Genomic DNA, 17,049 nt, shown 5'->3' with positions numbered 1-17,049 from the left:
TTTCTGTCTCTACAGGGCTGGTCTCAATCAGATGGGTCCCTCCATATGAGCTGGGGTTCCAGTACTCTAGGGGTTCCAAGCTTTGGGTTCTGCAAAAGCATCTCAAAACAATGTCTTTGTTTTTGATGCGATAGATAAAATTGAATTGAACTGAACTGAGACGATCTCAGGTGACTCTGAAAGCAAACGGCCTCCTTCATGTGTCTCTGGCGCTGTATTGATTTTTTTTTTTTTTTTACCTTTGGCCCCTTCTCATTGGTATATATCCTTCATATATGCTCTCTTTAATTGTACACATACACACTTAGAAAAACAAACAAAAACCTTCCTCAGTTTTTTAGACAAATAAGTCTGGTGCTGCAGACAAATTCTCAATTATCCAGAGTGACCTCAGTCAGATGATTTTCTTCTGTCTGTGAGGAAGCTGAATCACTGTCATACCACCTACCACTTCATGTTGCTGTTTTTCCCAGGGCCTGTCGGTACATGTCCTTAAAGTATTCATACACGGCGTGTGTGTGTGTGTGTGTGTGTGTGTGTGTGTGTGTGTGTGTGTGTGTGTGTGTGTGTGTGTGGTGTGTGTGTGTGTGTGTGTGTGTGAAAGGGAGAGGCGAAAAACGGCATCCACATGCTTCTGTCTGGGTTGTATGTGTCTGCATGTCTTCATCCATGGATTTGTCTTTGCATTGTGTGTGTGTATTTGCCCCTACACCACCACAGCACACCACCAACCACAGGAAGAGTGGGAGAGGGAGAGAGACGAGAGGCGGTTAACCTCATGACTTCACAAGCCCGGCGACGATTGGCCGCCGCCGGAGGCTGGATGGTTTATAAGCCAACCAGGAGCCTCGACTCCAGCAGCAGCAGCAGCAGCATCAGCGAGCAGCGAACACCCAGGGAAACCCAGGAGATAAACTAAAGACAAACCACGTCAGTGTGTTTCTGCTGCAGCCTGAAGCTTCCTCCGCAAACAAGGTCAGGATGAATTCACAGACTACTCAACATGATGTTTAATGTTTAGTTCTTTCTGTAGTGCTGATAGTGAAATACGAGGTGGTACTTAAGGCTAATGTTTGTACGAGATGCTGGAAATGTGCTTTTATGGCTCAAAAGATGTAGGATGTACGCTGTGAAAAGTTGGTTTTGCAATTTCTTTTTTAATGCACCATATAACCAAAAGTATGTGGACACCCCAACTTGGAAAACTTAATGATGCAGCATACAACTTTATTTTAGACTATCGTACAAAATATGTGACAACATCTGCACAAACCGAGGTCCACAGAGACATTTCTGTCTTTTTTTTTTGTGACCTGACTAGAATGTACATGCATGACCTCAAACGTCATCCAAGACTTTATCACCCAACATCAGTGATATACCTCGCAAATGTTGTTGTTTTGTTTTTTTCAAATTGGAGAAAATTTTTGCGACCAGGTTCCAAAATCTGGTTGAAAAACTGAAACCACAAACGTGGAGGTTGTTAGAGAAGCAAATTGAAGCCAGTGTTTTCAGAATGACGTGGCGGACACATACTTTTGGCCTTAAAGACAGTTTTTAAAAGTAACTGCAGTTTGTTTAGTTCAGTTCCATTTGAGATTTCTAACAAACCGCAGCTTCATTTTACTCAAATAGACTTGTACAACATAATCAGAAATTAAAAGTCAACCAAACAACCATTAAACCCACAAGAGGGTTTGGTTATCCGCTATAAAGGCTAGGCAGTTTATTGCACACAATTAGAAGTTCTTTTTAAAGAGTCGTGAACATGCGCCTGTGATTGGCCAGAGGAGAAGCCAGGCAGCAGTTTGACTGGCCCTTTAGGTGGCACAGTGACACAGAGGAGACAGAAAGAGGAAGTTGTGGGCAGCTGGAAACTAACTTCTGGATGGTGTTTCGCATCACCCAGGCCCGAGCTGGCTAACCACGCAGACACACACTGTTGACAGTCAACAGACTTTTTTTTTGAAGGCGTCAAAAATATTATTCCTATAAGTGGTTCATTTTCCAAAGAAGTCCAGCAGTGACTTACTTACATGAGGTCTCCTCTCTCGCTGGTAACTATCAGCGCTGTTTTTGTGCTCACTGAGGACAGCTTGAACTGACATGAGGGGCTAAAATGTTAGAACAGGAAGCAAAGAGATGTCACAAGTCAAGGTATCTTTGTGGACACAGCTGGGGATCTATGCTGTCACAATAATTTAATCCTCAACCAGCTCCGGTCACGACAAGACTAAAATGCCCTTATGGTTAAGGTCGAACTCTAAAACCGCTCCTCACAAAGACAGATGCACAAAAAATGCATACCCGCACACAGTCATATGGGCGTCTGTCATGTTTCTTCTGCGCTGTGGCTTTCCACTTATAACCCAGTGAATTATACAGTATAGGAAGAGTCAATCATTAAGGTTTAGAAGCAGGCACTCCGTCTGCTCCCCCCGCAGAGCATAAAGTACAGCTTGTTATAAGCAGTGGAGAAAAGATGAATATGTTTTTACTTTGGTTAGTGTCATGAACAATAAACCGATTGTACAAACAAACGGGCCACGGTGTTGCAGTGGCCGACGCGTTCCTTCATTACCATCAGTGCAAACAGTGTAGTTTATTTTGGCTCAGCCCTACTTACGCCGGCCTGCTACTGGAAATGCACAAACATAGATCAATCCATGACAGAAAGTAGTCCCCAAATAGTACACAAACTACTCCTTTTTGAGTACAGATGGAAATGTCCTGGTTCGTACTTCCTTAGGGAGTAAATTTAAAACTGACAGATGGAAATGTATGACAGCCAGAGAGTAGTAACTCTGAACATTGTTGGTTCGCCCTCATCTTTTAAGCCAAACTCCCACAAACTAATTTCATCTCCTTTTGAATCCCACCTTATTATTTTCTCACATCTTTTGGACCAGAATCAGTCAGAGACCTCCTTTCTCAAGAAACCACGCTGGGGAATGACGGGCTTTTCTCAATCTGATGACAGAGAAAATGTTTTACTGTACCGAACCAGAGTCATTAAGGAAACATAACTGCTCCTTTAGGTCTGTAATCAAGGCCTTAATGACTTCCTCCAGCATACCACCGCTAGCTATCGGTCATGTGACCGTGCAGCCTCCTTTTTTTAGGAAGGAATCTGTGTGAGACGGATTGAACTCTTCACAGTTTGACATGTCATTGTGTTTCCTGTGAAGTTATGACCTCCGGGTCCGACCAAGCTCTGCATATCGTGATTATGTTTTATTGTTTTATTGTTTTATACGAGGATGTTTTATTGTGACTTCAACCTGCATGTCTCCGGTTGTCTTCCCTCATCCAGGCACCACACTGCGATACAATGAAAGTGGCTGTGGTTTTCGTACTCCTCTTCGCCACAGTGCTCTGTCGGCCGGTGAGTCGTTCATGTCCAAACATTCCTTAGCTGGTTCAAAGGAAGCTGAGGTTGGGTTTGGTATAAATACATTTGCATCCATTTTTTTTCCTCTTTTTTTTTGGTTCATAGGCAAGAAAAGTTTCTGACAGCAGTTCAGAGAGCTCTGAAGAAGTGGTGAGTATTTGGAGGTTGGTGGGAGGGGTGGTGGGGAGGCTAGAGGAGAGAGGATTTAAGACTTAAACATTTTTGCTGTTGCCCACAGGTGAGACGACCAGCAGTCCAAGCTGCTAGAAAACAGGCCGTAGTGGTTCCTAAATCTCGTCCAGCATCTGTGCAGGTAAAACATTCTTTCAGCGTATCCATTTAGTTTTTTACACCGTCCTCTTTTGTCCAGGCTGACCTCCACACTTCCTCCTGTTCTACCGTTATTTACTCACCGTTTTCCCTGTTTGCCTTCTCTGTTTACCCTCGCCTCCTCTCCTGTGCATCTTTACGATCCCATAGTTTGTTAATCTGTTTAGGACAATATGGCAAAATTGTGGAAAAAACTATGGTTTTAAAACTGCAATTGAATTTGCAGGCATCAGTCTCTGAGGATAGTTAGACATAGCAATCAAAATGTGTCAGCAAACATTTTTGTTGAGGAAATTGTTACATTTCAAAGTAGGAAGAGAACACCGCCTTCACTATCCTTCAGTAAAAGTGGACTTCAGTGCATATTCTTCAGATTAAAGAAATCCAACCAGGTTCAAAATTAAAGAATTATTAAAAAGGTAAAAGGAGGTTTAATCTGATTTATTTCATCTGTCTGATGTTGCAGAACATCGTAGCAGCAGCAGCTGCTGGGTCGGATGAGAGTTCGGATGAGGACGAGGTGAGAGACGGCTAAATGCATTTGAATCTGCCATGATTTATCAGGACTGCTGAGCTTGTCAAACAGAGTGTCGTGTCTGTGGGCTACAGTTGTGAGGGAGTTTAATCTTAGCTTTGCACTTTGGTTATTTCTGCAGCAGGCGGCACCAGAGGCACCGGTAGAAGTCAAGTCTGACAGTACAGACACCGCCTCGGCCTCAACTACTGCCTCTGTCAGCAGCAACGACAGCGAAGACAGCAACGATGATGATGACGATGACGAAGAAGAAGCAGAGGAGAGCGTGAGTAAAATACTAGCTGTTTCAAATCTGCTATATGTGCTTTCTCCTCTGCTTTCATGTTTCTCACATTGTCTCATGGTACATTTTTTACTGGTCAGTTAAACTTAATTAAATGCAACATGTTAGTAGCTTCTATCCAAGTATGAATCATGTTTCAATGCTTCAAAGCAGAAGGAGCAGCACAGACAAAGTCAAATCACACTGTGGGAAAATCTTGATTTTCTTCACTGACTAACTCGCTCCCCAACTCCATCTCTCCAGGAAACTGAGGAAGAGGAGGACGAGTCCAACTCTGAGTCTGGTGAGTCCTCCACCGTTGCTCCTGCTACCGTCACCCCCGTGGTAGTCACGGAGGGGCCCGTGGCTGAGACCACCGCCGAGCCCATTGTGCCCACCATCGTCACTGACCCTGAGACGGCCCGTGGCGACAACATGGGAGGTTACCCCAGCGAATACAAGTCCATCGTCTACGTCGAGGACAAGTCCTACCATAAGGTTCCCGTTCCCTACAAGTCCTATGAGTTTGTCGAAACGGGAAAGAAGACGGCCTATGACATGACCGACGGCAATGAGGTGGAGAAGTCACTGAAGGTGTACAAGGTACAGGTTGGTTTTATGTTCTCCTGGGTGTAAAGTAAAAAATATTCAGTAGTAAAGTTGATGAGGGATTTGATGTGGGAAGCCACTAGTCGTCATGGATCTGTGGATTAAAGATTCATGTTTTGCTGAAATTAGTGTTTCATTATCTTGAAATTTAAACTCCAACCTCCTTTTATTATAAACACTTCAACTCACTGCACTGTCACTTCATCTCCTTTCAGTTTTTCAGTTAAAGAACTTAATTTTATTTCTAAAGAACTTCAACTCAGTTATTATGTTCAAAATGCCACTTTTTGCAAATAAGTGTTGTAAATTTATTGTGAACAGACAAATCAACTAATCCATACACGTCTTCTCTAATTTCTAGGCTATCCAAGTCCACTCTGACCTCCTGGAGGAGGACACCAGCACCCCTGAGGTGGAGAGCCAGGGCCTGGACGCCTCCTCTGGAACATCTCAGGACATCAGCCCACGCCAGGCCTCCCTGCCAGAGGAGGAAGAGAGCACTAGCACCAGCGATGCCACCAGCGAGAGTGAAAGCACCAGCACTCCTGAGGAAGAGGAGGCAGAGGAAGACGAGAGTGCGAGCACCTCCAGCGACAGCGCCAGCGCCAGCCAGGAGGCGGAAGAAGAGGAGAGCGAGAGCAGCGAGGAGGCCACGGCCACGCCCGGAGCTGCCGACAGCGACTCCGACGAGAGTGACAGTGCTGAGAGTGACTCAGATGAGGAGGGGGCGGGACCTGACACTGTCACTGACATTCCACCAGTTATTACCGCCAAATAAGTCCAGCCCACTCAGGAAATGGATAGTGTGGATAGTGGAGTCAGATTTGCATAAAGAGCACAGGCTGCATCCAGGTGCAAAACCCCCCATCCCCAGCCATTTTCCACTGCAGGGTCAAACAGGGACAACCGAGACTTAATTATTATTGATTGTAATATGTTATCTGTTATTGTTTGTGCATTTAAAAAACAAGCACAAAAAAAAGTTTAATTTAAATAAACCATAAATTTCTGCATCCTGTGGTCTAGTATTAATGGTCTGTGCCATGTTTGATCCCGCAGGGAAAAAGGGGGTCGATGTAACTTTAAGGGATGTTGGAAATGACAACTGCTACCTGCAACAAGGGTTTACTGACCTCAAGACTCTTGCCTCCTCCCCTTCCCCCTCTGTCACTGCTGGGTACAAGGTCAAAACTGGAAAAGAACAAAGAAACAAACAAAGTCCTGATATCTACACTAGCAAGACACTGCATTTATCATTAATTAATAACTGCTATACTCGAACCTACATAGTTATTGTGCCTATAAAGTGCATGGTTGATTGAAATAATCACTTCAAGTGTAAGAAAATTTTAACTTGACATTAAGCCGCACATTGTTTGCCAGTGCGGCTTAGCTTTCTTGCTCGCTAAATTGCGCTGGTGTAGATGAAAGGATGCAAACAGAGAGAAACTCACCGTCCAGTACAGAGTTCAATCAGCTGTACATGCAGTACATACACATATACAACACAGCCCTGTTTATTTGCACAGTTCCTACCTACACTACATGTTGTTTGTCCCATGTTGTTTACTGTAATGTATCATATTGTACCATTTCTAAAATATTAATAAAGTTCTTTTTCATAAAAGAAGGTGCTGTTTGATAATTTGTTTTAGATTTTAAGGAAAAAGAAATATTAATCAAAGAACATAAATACATAGGTAAGGCTATAGAGAGTCATCAACAACAATACACAAAAGAGTGATTTGTTCAAGAACCTGCCAAAGTTTTAAAGGAATATCTCCAGGGAACATGATTATTTTCTGAAAGTGATCCAAAGTCAAACAACACTGAGCACCAGCTTTATTAGTTGTTTTTTGTTTCATGGTCATTAAATATAGGAAAAAGAAGTCGGGGAGGAGTTAGAGTATGGTAAGACTGAAACACAGTGGGGAATGTTCAACAAAGGACAATTGTAGTACATACAAGGTCGCCTACAGGAGGCACTGCTGCGAGCGCTAAAAAAAAAGAAAAACAATAATAATCGTGCACTGTAGAAGACGGAATGCATGATCAGTGTGCATCTCAGGTTCCTATTGACAGACGTGATATTTGTCTGTCATATGGCTGTTGTCCATTAAGAGTTGTTGGGAAAGTTGGGATTTCACACTAACATGAAGTTTCTGATTCTAGATGTTCAGCAGCTGTTTTGCCACTTGATCCTTTTAGTATTAGTGCTGCCTTGCCAGGAGTGGCCACCTGACTGCAGCTAAGCTTATGTATCAGGTCTTACTAACTGTTCTAAATTTATTGTGTTCTTTGTTGTATTAATTGCTGTGAGTAGTGGTGTGTAATGAACTGATTGCTGTGAGCACATGTGTGGTGGTGGATTGCATGCTTGGGACACACTCTCCTACGTCAATTGCCTCCTTCTTTCTCCCCCAGCCCACTTTGCTTTTCCTTTCGTTTCCTTTATAAAATAAGCTCTCTATTGCGTAACTGTAATAAAAAGACTAGCTGACCTCTTTTACAATTAACTCAGTGTTCTTGTATTTAATGATTTACTTTTTCAGACACTTCCAGCTCTTAACTTCAAGTTCAATAAATTTGCATTCTTTTTGAAACATGTCTCTGCCTCAAGTGCCACAAGTTTTGAACTTGTGTCGCCACTGTCAGTGGTTTGTCCATACAATTGGACTATTGAAATATTTCCTGTGGTGAGACTCCCCAGGTGGCGTAGTTGGTTGTGTAGCTCCAATGGCTTGCATATGGGCCACCTCCCCCCGTTAGCTCTGCCAGAAATGCATTTTTCAGTGGTGTGAAAAAGTGTTTCCTGATTTCTTATTTTATGCATGTTTGTCACACCTAAATGTTTCAGATTGTCAACAAATTTCAATATAGGACAAAGATAACAAAAGTAAATACAAAATGTAGTTTTTGGGTGCTACTCCCGACAATAACCCCGTGCTGCAGTGATTAGCACTGTTCCTTGGTTGGCTGGGACCTTTGGTTGTGGAGTTTGCATGTTCTCCCTGTGCCTGTATGTTTATTGGTTGGTGTCCCAACTTTGTCCCATGCCCGATAAACTTACATGGTGATTCTAAAGCGTACATGAGTGCGACTGGGTAGTTGGTGACCTGTCTAGGTTTGGGTGGGCCTCTTGCCCAGGGATAGAATCCAGACCATAGTCTTGCTTCAGGAACCAAAATGGTTAGAGTTGCTTCTGCAAAACCAGCAAATAAATCACTGCTACCATCATTTGGCTAGACCATTATCACTTTTTGAAGTTTCTTGCCAGACAGGTATAGATAAGATTATGTAGCTCTTGTCTAGACCTCATCTCCTCCTCTTAAATACTCTCTAGAAACATTTAGACTAATTATAGGGTAAGTGAACATATTGTCAGTGACACAAGACTGAAGCTATGAAGCCCCTCAGGTGGAAAGACTGAAAGAATGTGTTGAAGCTGACACTGCTCTTGTGGCACCTCAGCTTCTCATCTAAGAATCTGTTTTTGGCTGCTGAAGACTTTGTGCAAGAGCATTTTGAATGTGTGTTTGTAGCATTTGTTTTATGTACTAGCCTAAATGATACTACAGCTTTATTTGTTTTCTACTTTATACTTGGGACAGAGAGCAGATTGGTGCTTGGGTCTCTGATTTAAAACCCAAACAGTCTCGTACTGTAGCTCCTCTGAAACGGTTTGGCTGTTGACTGATGTACTGGCTTACAGATGTTGTCGTGGCTGCCTTCTTCTTCTTCTCTTTGGTGTTGTTCCAAGGCTGCAGGGAGAGCTACTGGCAGCTCATCCATGGTTGGAAATATGCCTGAGCTTAATCCTTATGCAGCATAACATAATAATAACAGGATCATAGGCTAATTGGGAGTTATCCATGAGTCACAGTGAGGAGCTGTGTAATTCCAAAGTAAGTTATGAGACATGAAGGATGCATCAATAAATCAAGCTGTTATAAACGGTCTGTGTTTGAAAGTATAGCCTAACGGTCAAGAGAAAAAATATCATTTGAGATTTTAATGCTGCCCACATGGTTTGAAAGTCTTTAATTTAAAGTACTCAGGTTACAGAAACTGAGCTGTTGTCACTGAGTGACTGCTATTGAGGATTCATCCTTTATTTTTATCGCAATGGAGAAATCGCAGTTTACAACAGCATACAGAAAAATAACAAGAGTAAAGAGCATGCGGTGTAAAATATAGATCGACCACTTATCCTCACAAAGGTTGCAGGGCTGACACACAGAGACAAACAACCATTCACACTCAGACCTAGGGTCAATTTAGAGTCACCAATTAGCCTAACGAGCATGTCTTTCGAGTGTGGGAGGAAACCGGAGTACCCAGAGAAAACCCACGCAGACACAGGGAGAACATGCACACTCCACCCAGAAAGGCCCAAATTGGATTTCTCGCTGGGAAACATCAGTGCTAACCATAGAGCCACTGCTGCCCTAAAGCAAGTACTGGCATATATACACAAAGTATTGAATTGTCGGATATTGCACAGATAGACCAGGGGTATAAAGGGCTATAAAGTTGTACACAGTACGTAGTTTATACTCAGTAGTGAAAGTGTTGAATCTTGAGGTGTAATAATATTGCACATATTAAGAATGTTTGTTGTGGAGCCTAATGGCAGCAGGACGGAAAGGCCTTCTCAATCTTTCCTTCCCATGGGGAGCATGAAGTAGTCAGTCCTCAGTGCCGTCAAGTACTTGTAAGAGTCCACTTGCTCAATGTCCATTCCCTGGAGGTTCACTGTGAAAATCTACCGCCATCTCCCTGGTTTTCCCAGAACTGATCATTTATTGATTACTTTAGCACCCAGGTGGATTTTCTCTTCAGATGGGACGAGAAATGGGACGAAATGGGACGACAAACAACAAATTACAGGAAATATGGACATAACGTGTCATTGTAAGATGGCGAGCCACAGTTTTGTAGGGTTATATACTGATAAGGTTCATACACAAACGTTTATCATTTGTGCTTATTGGTTTTGATTCTTTATTAGTTCCTTGAGGGATTCTTATGAATCACTAAAGCTGTGATTGTGTCTGAACACAGTGGAATCACAGAAGAAGAGCTTTATTTATAAAGCACCCAAATAAAGGGAGTATATGAAAGCCTCTACGGTCTGGGAGGTTCTAATGTAGAGAGGGAGACTGTTCCAGAGTCTAGGGGCAGCCACCATGAAGGCTCTGCAACCCCTAGACTTGAGCCTAGTTTTGGGAACCTCCAACAGAAGCTGTTCCAAGGACCTTAAGGATCTCTCTGACAGATATTTAGAGGCAAGATCATTGAGGGCTTTAAAAACAATTAAGAAAGCAGACTGGGAGGGTAGAGTAGGGACGACTGATCCAAGCAAATGTACAGGGAGTTCCAATAATCTAGTGTGGATGTAACAAAAGGCATGGATAACCTTTTCAAGGTCAATCTTGGAAAAGTAGAACTTGGTCTTAGCAAAAAGCACCAGTTGGAAGAAGTTAATTTTCACAGCAATGCTGATCTGCTTATCAGATTTAAAAATGGCTGCCAAAGTTACACCAATTTTTCTAACACAGGACTGAATGTTGGAACTCAGAGGGCCCAGGATATGAGCAGAGTGGGCTGTGGAGGTGTTTCCTCCAAACAGAATAATATCTGTCTTGGATTCATTAAGTTTAAGAAATTAGCACCATGATTTAACGTCACTTGCGTTATCCAAAAATTTGGACATCGTCCACAAAACAATAAAAACTAATGTCATATATTTGAAAATCATCACCAAGATGCAACAAATACAAAAGAAAAAGAATAGGACCCAGGATGGATCCTTGAGGGTCACACTTTCATATCAGAGGAAATGTGACCTGGTTTACGGTGTGAAAAGCAGCTGACAGATCTAGGAGCATCAAGGCAACAGGACAAGAGGTTATCTGTTCTTTTCCTACACTTATTAAATCAGAAACCAGTTTGAAATGCTCATCTGATAATGACTGTAATACATGACATTTCCCACCAGATGGAGTCCTTGATGCATGTTTATGACTCAGCCAAGACAACATTTTGTTATTTCATGTGGGGATACATATGGCTATTACATCGGCTGAGTAGTTACTGTTTCCTGTTTATCTAGGTGCAGTTCATATAAATATATATACATGTCTAATACATACGATAAGAAGAAAAAGAACCTTACAATAAACGATGGCCAACTGGGGCCTTTCTGTGTGGAGTTTGCATGTTCTCCCTGTGTCTTTGTGGGTTTTCTTCAGGTACTCCGGCTTCCTCCCACCATCCAAAGACAAGCTTATCAGGTTGACTGGTGATTCTCAAGTGGCTCCAGTCAGCCCACAACCCTCTAGAGGACAAATGGCTCCAGAAAATGAATGAATGAAATGATACAACTGTAACTGATAAAACAGCATCAGTTACTTAGACTGAGCTGTGAAATCTAGTGACCCCAAAGGTAGTTGTTGGGGCTGCAGATAGCAGAGATGTAGATTGTGCAATCTGACACTTTGTGAAGTTGTTTTACGCTCTACTTAATTGCCAGCAGTTTGATCATGTTCCCTCTGTCTCTGTGTCCAGAGACAGCTGTCCTTCCTACCTTTTAGTTTATCCAGACTTTTTTTTTTTTTTTTGAAAATAGTCTGGCACATTCCAAAGGATTTCAACCTCACCAGCAACGGGATCTCTCTTTTTTTTTTTTTTTGTTTTCTGCAAAGGGTAGTGGTGTGATGTGGTAACATAATAGAAAGTTGTAGAACTACATGTTCCTGGATGTCAGACAGTCTGGTCAGGGCATAGTTTTAGTCTTATTTGTATAGAGCTGGAGGCTGTTTCTCTCACAACCCTGAATCACCATCTGGTGCTCATACTGTTTGCTCATACAGGTGTCATACTGTCACTATTAAACCCAATTTTGTTTAATGACCCAGAGCAGTAGCATCAATAAAAGGACACTTCTAAAGAATACTGAGGATAAGACGAAAAGACTTGGAGGAAAATGCTGAGAAGGGAAAGGATGAGAGGTGGCATGGACAGATGGATGGTGGTCTCCAGGAGATGGCCTCAAGGTGAGGGGAGGGGCGTGTTTTAGGAAGCTTTGTCGCCTCCAAATGTAATGTGATCTCAATTTGTTCTATTTGATTGGATTATTAGATCAGATTTTAGTGCAAGGTCCGAACAAGCCCTGGTTCCTGTGCTGATAGAGGGGAAAGAAAGAGAAGAATTATCTCCACCTCTCTCCATGCTCTGAAAAATAGGCTACAAAAGAATTCTTATCCACACTCAAACATATCGAAATGTATACACACAGATTTCCAACTCTAACAAGGGGCCAGTGATTTTAGAAATATGACACTTTCAAATCGTTTATTTTTCTTTTGTAGACAAGCCAATGCTGTTACACAACACTTAACAATCGTCACTCGTTACAATCACTTACATTAATACATATTAGATCCAGTTAGCAAAATGAGACACACCACTATTTAATACAGAACAAACCAGCAACCTTAAGGTATTGTTCTTTGGCTGTCTATGCTACGCTTAATTTGAGAAAATTAAAATTTATAACCTATAATTAAAGCAAACCCACTGTGACAACAACTGTGCCTATTTGTCAGCATGTACGGACAACAGGCAAGAACCGACAAGACAAACATGACACACCCTTGCCAACATATTTGCTGTGGGATACATACTCATGGTACCTTATGCAGAATAACAACTATTAGACTTGCTTTGAAAAAAAAAAGTATCACCTCAGTCACAAAATAAGCATATAAACAGTATATAATCAGATCTTTATAGAAAAACTGAATAACTATTTTTGGCATACAGTGATTGTAAGACTAAACCAATGCAGATCAGCATGTCACTTACAAAACAGTGAATGAATAGTAATGTGAATGTATGTTTAAGCAGAATGATGATCCTCGCACACATACAGTATATGATCATATTAAAGTACACATCTCAGTTAACAAAACTATGTCAGTAGGTATCAGTGGCTCCTTTTTAACTTTCTCTAAACTCTTTTTTTCCCTCTAACTTTATGTTCTTCCTTGAACTTAAAACCCATATAGAACAACATCTTAATATTTTGTCATATTTCGATATATATATATTCTTTCCCTGTGTAAAATTTGATAAAATGGATTATGCCATACAAAGATAAAAATTTAGTTGCATTTTTAGAAAAATATCACCAGGAGAGGATCGTCAAATGGTTTGTGGAATGTTTATTTGTTTATATACTGGCGAAAAAAATGCTGAGTTAGCTATCTGCTGTTCTTGGTACTGAGAACCTATGAATGTACAGATAAATATATCCTCATTAAGTGCGGTTTATGCTTCTGCGGGAGACAATCAGTTTGTAAATTGCGGAGATTGAGAAACGTAACCACGCTGCTACCAAGCGGACCAATCACAGCAGCTCTTGTGGTTTCTGTTAACGTAGGGTCTGCGTAATGTCTGGGCTGTTGCGATAGCTACGGTGTCAAATTGACGCAGAGGCATAAATCATGCATTACACTGAATTGTGTTTGAAGAAAACTTCTACAAGTGGGCCTTTCCAAGCTCTGAAATTTTACTTTTAAAATTTTGTTTGATTTGATGATGTCCTCATACATTTATTGATGTTTATAGTCATAGTCTTTTCCAACTGACTGCCTCCTGCTCCTGTAAATTCAATCAGATTAGCCAGGCATTATTGTAATATTATCACCACATCGCATTCTTTAGACTATTATCCAATTCTTTTCCTACACATACACAAACCCTCCTTTAAATCTCTGTCTCTGGTTTCCCAAACTGGTTTGAAACTAAGTGGGTGTAGCCAAATTTACCTTTCTCAGTTCCTTGAGTTACTGTAAAATTTAGTCTATTACATTCATTCTGCAATACCAATCCAAGTTGGATGTATGTATTAAACTCCCCATTCTTACATATTATGTTCTTAAATGTAAACTTATCACCAGAAAAGATTAGATTAGATCTATGGTGTTTTAAAGTGGATGAAGCCAGCCGACATCAATCCCAAGCAGAACATTTATGAAAGGACCTTTAATACAAGTATGGTTACATGTTGTTTAACTGTAGCCTAATTGTCTCCCCTGTTTGTGATTGGAACTGCTGTTGGAATCACATCTGTAAAACACTGAGTTGCATTACATGGTTGGGTGACATTTCCAGGTGTGCTCAGTATTTCTGGCTGGGGCGTTGTCTCCATCACAAGTGTTGTATTTAACACAATTGTGCCCGGTTCGGGGGCGAGCGTACTTCCATCTCCAGAAGTGATGCCTGTCATGGAAGCAGTTGTCATGGTGTCAGTCGGCACAACCTCCGTGGTCCCTTTAGTGGTGAGAAGTTCCTCAGAAGACTGACTTTCCTCAGAAGAACGACTTTCCTCAGAAGACTGACTTTCCGAGGATTCGCTGTGAGACTCACTGGATTCTCGATTCTCATGCAGCCACCCATGTCTCCAGTTATTTTCAGTGATGTCAGCATCATGATGCCGTCTTAAGCCCATCTGTGGAGGAAGAAACAAATGATAGAGATATTCCTCGCAAATACCCGTGCCCTTTTCTTCCAACATGACAGAACTAAAATGTTACTTAATATCGGGCTTTCAAAATACTTGATCTTTTAGCATGGAAGCTTTAACGTCTGTTTAAATGGGTTTGTACATAGCCTCAAAGTTCAAGATTTGACAGTACATCACAGCCAGCATTATAATAGCTTATGCCTCCAGCAGAGTAAGTAAGCTGACTATGAAGTTAAATAAGTCTCATCTAAGTACTTTTCAAGTTGCAGTTTTGCCACACAGTTTCTAGGCATTCTCATAATGCAAATGAAGGGACATATTAATCAAGCAAGGCTCACAAATCTAGGCACGTTTTACAAATGAGACTATGGATGTACCAGCGCTTTATTGTTTGATACAGATCAAAACTGATATACTGATATACACTGAAAAGTGTGTGAATTTTAGCTATATTGGAGTATTGCGGTTGTGTATACGCAGCATACAAACAACTTCAAAATATATGCCTCAAACTTAATTTTTACTGACTTGAGGATAAATCCGTTTTCTTGCAGAGTGGACGAATGAGTTTTGCCAACAATAAAAGGAAATTTACATAGCAAGAGCAATAGTGCATTTAAGGCACATTTCCATCTCGTGCTAGCTAACAGTTGGGCATAGGGTGGCTGTTTGAACTGACGTTTTCCTTGTGGGCACAGACGTTGTCCAAATCAAATAATAGGACCAAAATGATCAGTCACCAAAACAAAAGGATTCAAAGTAAGTAAAAAAAAACTATTAGACACCATTATAGACATCGCTACCACATCAATATAAATAAATAAATCTAAATAAATAAATTACTTATCCGTTTGGGTAGACAGGTAACATAAATATCCATTTTAATTTAAGTTCACTTAAACATAAGAAGCAGTATGGAGAATGTAACATAAGGTAAGTTTCCAGTAGTATTGGGGCTAGCTTACTGGCTTAGCTGACGCTGTTGTTGTAAGAAGAACGATGACCAGGGTGGTTGTCAGGAGCTCCATTTCTTACTGTTCGCTATCAAAAAAAATAAATATTAAAAAAGTTTACCATAATCCTGTGAATTATAAATAAAAAAAAAAGTCACACACAACTTATTAGACTGTGTTACAAATAGATAAAAACTTACCAGTTTTACGTAGTAACAGATCTGTCCACTGATATTTTGGATCTCTGTATAAAACCGGATTACCGGATCTGATTCTGTGCAGCAGTGGTCACTGTGTTTGCAGAGGAATGTCTGAGCTCTTTGAGACTATCACTCATATATCCTCTCTGGGCAAAGAGGCTGGGCTGGGCAGGGCAGGGGACCTGGGCAATGATTGTGTAATACTGGTTTTGCTGGGGTAAGGGGAGGGGCAGGTTTACCACACATTTACCACACACACATCACCCAGATGCTGAGTAGCAAGGTTATATATTTTGTCTCATGAGCTATGACTTTTTATTGGCAAATCTGCACTGATATTTTACAATTTCACAGCAAACTCATTAGAACTTTGAACTACAATGATAAGAGTCCTGCTTTTAAAAATATCAGTCCATGCAGTTTGCTGCTGTTCAAAACAAAACACTTGTTCTCGTCTGCAGTTTGATCAACATCATGTGGACAAGCCAGAACACTACTGAAAGGATGTTTTGTGGACAGATGAGTCTAAAGTAGAACTGTTTGGTTTCGAAAGACGTCATGTTTGGAGACAAAACAATCCTTGAAACACGGGGATGGTAACGTCCTTGTTTGGGCCTGTGTTGCTGCATTTAGACCAGACACAGAAGAAGATGTTAGGACATCTGTCCATGGGGTAACTCTTAAAAAAAAAAAAAAAAAAACAGCAAGGCAATCACCAAATATGCAAGCTGTTCCACAAATAAATGGAACGAAGAAGAAGGACAAGAAAAATGCCTAATCCAACAGAAATGTTGTGGAAGGACCTGAAGTGAGCAGATCATGTGAGGAATCCCACCAGCAGAACTGAAGTTTTTCTATACTGAGGAATTACTCCAAGCCAACGTAGAAGACTGATTAGAAGTTATGGGGAATGCTTAGTGGCTGTTATTGCTGTACTTTAAGGATTTGTGTGGAAGTGTGCTGTTTCAAGGTATTTGTTATGCAAAATTGTAGAAAATTCTGAAGGGTTCAAATTTCTTTTACCATTATTTTGTTTTCTATTTAACGATTTTGCTCTTGAAATTAAAGCTTCTAACTAAAATGGTTAGTATATTACTATATGCAGATGACGATGTCTCTTAAAATAGGTTATTCCATTCTCTCTTCCACATAACCACTGCTCGCATGAAAATAAAAAAAGCACAGTTGAAACACTGTCAAGACCATGCTAAACCAACAGATGCCAATATAACCCCAA

At 41.1% G+C, this 17,049-nt stretch overlaps 1 protein-coding gene and 1 long non-coding RNA gene across 3 annotated transcripts; one reads left to right on the top strand and one right to left on the bottom strand.

Annotated features, from left to right (window-relative positions):
- Positions 1-853: 853 nt before the first annotated feature.
- spp1 (secreted phosphoprotein 1) lies at positions 854-6,754 on the top strand. 2 transcript variants are annotated; one of them, XM_047570517.1, is made up of 8 exons: positions 854-975; positions 3,314-3,385; positions 3,497-3,541; positions 3,630-3,704; positions 4,188-4,241; positions 4,381-4,521; positions 4,783-5,121; positions 5,489-6,754. In XM_047570517.1, the coding sequence occupies exons 2-8, from the start codon at positions 3,332-3,334 to the stop codon at positions 5,903-5,905; spliced, it is 1,125 nt and encodes a 374-aa protein (XP_047426473.1). In that variant the 5' UTR covers positions 854-975; positions 3,314-3,331; the 3' UTR covers positions 5,906-6,754. The 2 variants fall into 2 exon arrangements, with proteins under 2 accessions (XP_047426473.1, XP_047426472.1); XM_047570516.1 differs by having other exon boundaries at positions 4,378-4,521.
- A 5,712-nt stretch (positions 6,755-12,466) lies between these two features.
- On the bottom strand, positions 12,467-15,955 carry LOC124996281. The gene is made up of 3 exons (XR_007110825.1): positions 15,813-15,955; positions 15,625-15,700; positions 12,467-14,644 (listed from the first exon to the last, which is right to left on the bottom strand). It is a non-coding gene; the product is annotated as an uncharacterized LOC124996281 (long non-coding RNA).
- Between the last annotated feature and the right edge of the window lie 1,094 nt (positions 15,956-17,049).

The sequence above is a fragment of the Mugil cephalus genome, chromosome 19 (assembly GCF_022458985.1).
Source record: "Mugil cephalus isolate CIBA_MC_2020 chromosome 19, CIBA_Mcephalus_1.1, whole genome shotgun sequence".
In the NCBI taxonomy this organism is placed as follows: Eukaryota; Metazoa; Chordata; class Actinopteri; order Mugiliformes; family Mugilidae; genus Mugil; species Mugil cephalus.
The sequence above is the reverse complement of the archived record's forward strand: the minus strand, read 5'-3'. Positions and strand labels throughout refer to the sequence as shown.